Source organism: Ursus maritimus, unplaced genomic scaffold, assembly GCF_017311325.1.
Source record: "Ursus maritimus isolate PB19 unplaced genomic scaffold, ASM1731132v1 scaffold_19, whole genome shotgun sequence".
Taxonomy (NCBI): Eukaryota; Metazoa; Chordata; class Mammalia; order Carnivora; family Ursidae; genus Ursus; species Ursus maritimus.
This window is the reverse complement of record NW_024424341.1, coordinates 54178885-54184120: the sequence shown is the minus strand read 5'-3', so window position 1 is coordinate 54184120 and position 5236 is coordinate 54178885. Positions and strand designations below refer to the sequence as shown.

The 5236-nt window shown below is 65.9% G+C and overlaps 2 protein-coding genes across 6 annotated transcripts in view; both read left to right on the top strand.

Moving 5' to 3' along the window:
* TRAPPC6A (trafficking protein particle complex subunit 6A) overlaps positions 1 to 2548 on the top strand; it is a 10660-nt gene extending 8112 nt beyond the window's left edge. The window contains exons 3-6 of one of the 4 annotated variants that reach the window (XR_566761.2): positions 171 to 333; positions 985 to 1106; positions 1300 to 1393; positions 2199 to 2548. Coding sequence is in view for 2 of the 4 variants with exons in the window: in XM_008684458.2 (XP_008682680.2) it covers positions 171 to 333; positions 1023 to 1106; positions 1300 to 1393; positions 2199 to 2230 (373 nt within the window). In the remaining 2 variants the exon portion in view is untranslated. The remainder of the gene's footprint in view (positions 1 to 170; positions 334 to 984; positions 1107 to 1299; positions 1394 to 2198) is intronic. The other 3 variants (XR_005835777.1, XM_008684458.2, XM_008684459.2) reach the window with 3 other exon arrangements.
* A 2229-nt stretch (positions 2549 to 4777) lies between these two features.
* The window catches only part of NKPD1 (NTPase KAP family P-loop domain containing 1), an 8400-nt gene continuing 7941 nt past the window's right edge, over positions 4778 to 5236 (top strand). For both annotated transcript variants that reach the window (XM_040634147.1, XM_040634148.1), the window contains exon 1: positions 4778 to 4891. The gene's annotated coding sequence lies outside the window, so the exon portion shown is untranslated. The remainder of the gene's footprint in view (positions 4892 to 5236) is intronic.

The window sequence follows — 5236 nt, the reverse complement described above, 5'->3', positions numbered from 1 at the left end:
CCCCCCCCCCCCCCCCCCCCCCCCCCGGCTGGCCTGGGGCAGGCAGGAGCTGAGGTCAAGTCCCTTCCTGGGCATGCCTGGGTGGGGAGGGTTTTGTTCCTCCAGAGGGGAGCCCAGCCTGGCTTCCTCCCTCTTCCTTACCCTGGGCTCCCCATCCCGGCCCCTCCCAGCCCCACAGCATCAGCCTGGCCCAAGCGGCTGCCACTGTCCCCCAGGCTGCCCCAGGAGACGCTGGCCTTCAGGGAGGAGCTGGACGTCCTCAAGTTCCTGTGCAAAGACCTGTGGGTGGCCGTGTTCCAAAAGCAGATGGACAGCCTCCGCACCAATCACCAGGTGTGTCGCGTGCGCCCGGGGCCCAGCTTCCGGACTCCAGGCGGAGACTGAAACCAAGGGGACGCAGGAGGAGAGCCCTCCGGAGGGAGGGTGCAGCGGCCCGCCATCGCTGGGGTGGGGGTGGGGGGGCTACACTAAACTCATCGCAAGAGCCAGATTTCCCGACTGGCAACACTGCCCCTCTCCAGGCCTCTGCCCAGTCCTCTGAGGGAAGCCAGGAGGCTGCAATGGGGGGTCACAGCTATTTCCAGAATTTCCACAATCCTCCCAAGACAGGGCCCCAGGGAGGGCAGTAGGCGCTCCTATGGTCGGCAGCATCTCTCCTCGGCCTGACAGCTGCTCTCAAGCTGGCCCGAGTCCCCACCAGGTGCCCATGCTGTGCCGGGCCCCATCCAGCTTCTCACCACAGCCCCGGGAGGAAGGGCCTGTTCTGGTGTTCACTCCGCAAGCCACGCCGCTAGAGGGGCAGGACCAGCACAGCCCGTGGGTGGATCCGTGGCCTAGCGTGGGAAGCCCCTGGGCCCTTCTGGAGCTCTGAAGGATGGGGCCCATGACCACAGGGGTTCTGAGGCCCGGGTCCTTCCGGACTGCAGCCCAACGGGGCAGGGGGCACTGAGTCCTGGCCTTCCGTCCCCCACTGCGAACGCACAGGTGCCCCCCAGCCCCCACTGGCTCTTCTCTGTCCCCAGGGGACCTACGTCCTGCAGGACAACAGCTTCCCCCTCCTCATCCGGATGGCCTCGGGTCTGCAGTATCTGGAAGAAGCGCCCAAGGTAGGGAGGGTGCTGGGACTTGACCTCCCCCTCTTTCCTCAGCCCCCACCCCAAGGTGGGCCTCTCCTCAAGCTGAAGGGCCGGCCCATGGCCCAGGACCCAGGGGAGGAGTTGCCCCCACTGTGGAGCCCTGGGCCTGGGTGTTGGCCTCCCCGCTTCCCTGGGTGACGTGTGCCCCCCCCCTTGTCCCTAGTTCTTGGCCTTCACCTGTGGCCTCCTGAGAGGCACCCTCAGCACCCTGGGCATCAAGAGCCTGGTCACCGCCTCCGTGGCATCCCTGCCCACCTGTGAGTCGTGGGGGAGGGGGCCCTCCCCATCCCTCCAGTGCGGTGGGGTTCCAGAGCTTTCCTGTCCCTGCTCCCATGCCTCTGGGAGGCGGGCCCAGGCTGCTGAGCCCCTCTGACAGATGGGGAACTTGAGGCCCCAAGAGCTTAAGTCACGTTCCCAGGCCATGTGGCTGGGGCGGCCCATCCAGGTCCCTGGGCCTATGGTGCCCCCCTCCCCCCAGCCTGCTTCCCTAGGTTGTGCCAGCCCGGAGCAGAGAACCGCCGACGGACACTGAGCTGGTCTAGCAGTTGTGAACATTATTCCGGGAGGACATAATAGAAGTCAGCCTGCTTGATGCTTGATGGCGGTCCCCAAAGGGCAGCCAGGGCCCGAGGATTGCAGCCTGCCTGACAGGGTGTCCTCCTGACCCCCAGGGCCCTCCATCAGACTAGCTGGAGCTTCATGCCTCCCTGGGGCCAGCCTGCCCTCTGCTCTCCACACCCCCCCAGGTGTTTGTCCCCCTGCCGGTCCCCCAGGCCTGCTTATGGCAGGGGACCTGAGGCCAAGTGGGCAGGACCTGAGCAACACATGCCACAGAAGCCCGTGCCAGGCCCTCCTCAGAAGCCTGCGTGCTTGACCTGCATGCTCCCAGTCACCCACACGGCTCTGGGACTCGGCCCAAGGCCCAAGGCCCAGCCTGAGGCCACCCAGTGTGCCGGTGCAGGGCAGGGAGGCGCGTCTCTGCGCATCTCTGAGCTGCGCGGGTGCTTTTTGCCTTGCCCCTCAGATCCCAGCCTCGAGCTAAAGCCCGCCCTTCTCTTCCAGGTAAGTTCCAGGTGGTGATTCAGAAAACCTGAGGAGCCCCAGGCCCCCACCCCCCGCTGAGCCTCACAGCCACCGCTGGCCCAGCGACCTCGGAGCACTGCTTCTGGGGGTGGCCGGAGGGCTCGTGTTGGGGACCCCGGGCTCTGTGGGTGATGGACAAGCGGGGGGGATGTGCAGGGGTCCAACTGCTTTAGGGCATCACATGTGCTCCCCAAGTGGGTGTCACACGGAGGCGGGGGTGTCCTGGGAACAAGGTGGCCCAAGCTGGGGCCAGTGTGAAGGAATCCCTGCATCGGGCCCCTCATTCTGCATGGCAGACGCCCAATAAAGGTTCTGTATGTGGGGCCAGATTTAAAGAGGAAGGTGGGGGGGTCACTCTGAGTGCTGAAGGGGAGGGGGCATCTGTGAAGCAACGCTGTCATAGGTCTCGCAGGGGTGGGGGGCAGAGCCTGTGGCTCCCTGCCCCCTCTCCCTCCCATTGCAGCCCACCCCCCGCAAGGCCTGAGCCCCAGTGCTTGCCGCCTCCTGTCCTGCATGGCTGGCGGGGGAGGGCGGCCCCGGGCCCCGGCAGCCCTGCCCGTGTCAACAAGTCTGGGGCCGGCCTCCACCCGGTGGGGCGCCCGGAATGGCCCTCTCCCTGGGGAGCGGGGCTGGGGCAGGCCTGGGGCTGCCAGGACTGAGGATGGACAGAGAGGGGGAAACGGGCCAGGCACCCTCATCCCTCCCACCCCCCCACCCAGATAGTAGTCCCACCCAGAACAGCAGCCCAGCTGACCTGCTCTGGGGCTGTGAGGCCTCCCTGCCTCCCCCCCACATTCAGAGCACCCAAGGGCACCGCACACCTAGATTCTACCCAGGCTCCTCTGCCTGCCGTGGCCAAGGACCCCCGCCGCAGAGCTGTGAACTGAGGCTGGGGTGAGACCCAAAGGGGAGGAGAAAGGGTCTCCTTGCTTAAAACCCCACTGCTGGAGGGGGGGACTCCCCCGCCTCTACAGGGTCCTGTCCTGTGAAGACAGCCCGTCTGGCCCCAGCCTAGGCCGCCCCCCCCCCGCCCCACTCCCCAGACTCCTGCCCCCTCTGGGGCATCCAGTAGCCACTTGGCCTCTGCTGGCCACCGCCCCCTCTGCCTGCGCCCACAGCCCTGGGAGGACCCCTAGACAGCTTCTTCCTGCCCTGTGGTGTTTCCTTATGTTCCGACGCACTTCTTGGGTCCCTCTGGATCCCTCTGTCCAGTACAGGGCCTGGCAGACGTTTCCCGAATGAACTGGTTATTCAGCTAAACTGTGTGTGCAGGTGGGCAGGGGGTGCAGAGGGTCGGCCCCATCCTGCCCTCAAGAAGCTCCTAGGCCCCATCCTGGAGATTCCCTCACACATTCACCCCCCACTCCGACATACTAGTCCTGCCCCCCCCCATTTGGCTGGACCGCTGCGGGGTGGGGGGTGGGCAGAGTCCCCAGCTGCTGGAGGACAGGGAGGAAGCCTTCCCAGGAAAAGCGTCTTGAAGACCTGGGGAGGAGAGACCGGACTGGCCCCCAGCGGACAGAAGGATGCTTGGCTCTGGCTACAGGGGGCAGAGCCTGGTCACCCAGGCAGAACCCCTAGAGGGGCATCCGCTGGGCCAGATGGGGTCCCTTCTCTCTTGTCCTGAAGCCCCTTGTCCCAGGCAGTCTTCAGTGGTAGCCTCCCCCAACCCCACCAGATCACCCATGTCCCCGGGGCAGTGACCGTTTGCCCCATCGTGCCAGCAGCTGAAGGGACACAGGCCTGGAGAGCAGAGAACCCCCGCCCCCAACATACACATACGCACAACTGAAAGCCCCTCTTGCTGGGCCCTGCCCCTGCTCTCACCTCTCAGAGAACATCTGCAAGGAACCTTCCACCCACCCAGCAGGCAGGAGGCAGAGCCTCCGCAAGCCTGCAGCACAAGCCCCTGCTTCCAGAAGGCCCGCTCTGCTTCCACGTGACCTGGGCAAGGAACTTCAGCTCTCTGGGCCTCAGTTTCCTCATCTGTAGCGTGGGCGTCCCAGCCGCCCTGCTGGGGTGTGCTGAGGAAGAAGGGCTAACTGGGGGGAAGTGCATAAACCGTGTGCGGTTCCTGGTAAGCCTTCACCTGCGTGTTGTCCTATGGGAAGCATCTAGAGCAGCCTGGTAAGTGGGTCAGTCCACGCCCAGCACATGTTAGCCAGGGTCATGCCTAAATGCCTGCCTCTGTGCTCGGCGGACTCCTCCTGACAACTGTGGTCCTGGTCCTGGTCCACTCAGCAATGAGGAAGCCAAGGCTCAGAGAGCTGAAGTCACCTGCCGGAGGTCACACAGCTGGGCCCTCGAGGAACTAGCATCTGAACCTGGATCAGCTCTGGACTCTGAATCCCTGTGCCAGCTTTACCCCCCCTCCTGGTCCCGTGGACCCCTGGGCAGAGTCTGAGGAGCCCCCGGCAGGTGGAGCCCCAGGCCACCTCCCTCCCTTACCTGGGGTACCACGCCTGGGGGCAGCCCCCAGTCCTCGAGAGCGGAGAGCAGGTGGGCAGGGCGGGCGCGCCGGGGAAGGGGCGGGGACAGGGCGGGCGAACCGGTCTGGCGGCTGGCACTGGCTCGGCCCGGGGCCTCTCTCCAGTGGGGCCTGTGCCGACGGGCGGTGGGGCTGCCACAGCAGCTCGCAGGGCAGGGAGCCGGGGCCGAGAGGCTGCCGCCAGGTAGGTATGGGGGACCCCAGGCAAGGGGCGGGCGGGCGGGCAGGGGCCAGGCACTGGGCCCCCAACCCTGAGCCCCAACTCACCCCCTTTCCTCTGCCTCATGGCTTCGCCTGCCTCCCCCATCCCGCCCCAGCATCCTTCCCTCACTTCTGCTTTCGGCTCTTCACATTTTAAACCTGTGCACCCCGTCTCGCCCTGAGTTGGCTGAGCCTCTTCCCCACCTGGAGCACCCTGATGGAATGTGCTCCCCCAGAATTCCCCTCCCCGTCCCACCCTCGTTCAGGCCCTAAATGGACCAGCCCTGAGATTCCAGTCACTCGGTGGTGGTGGTGGTGGTGGTGGTGG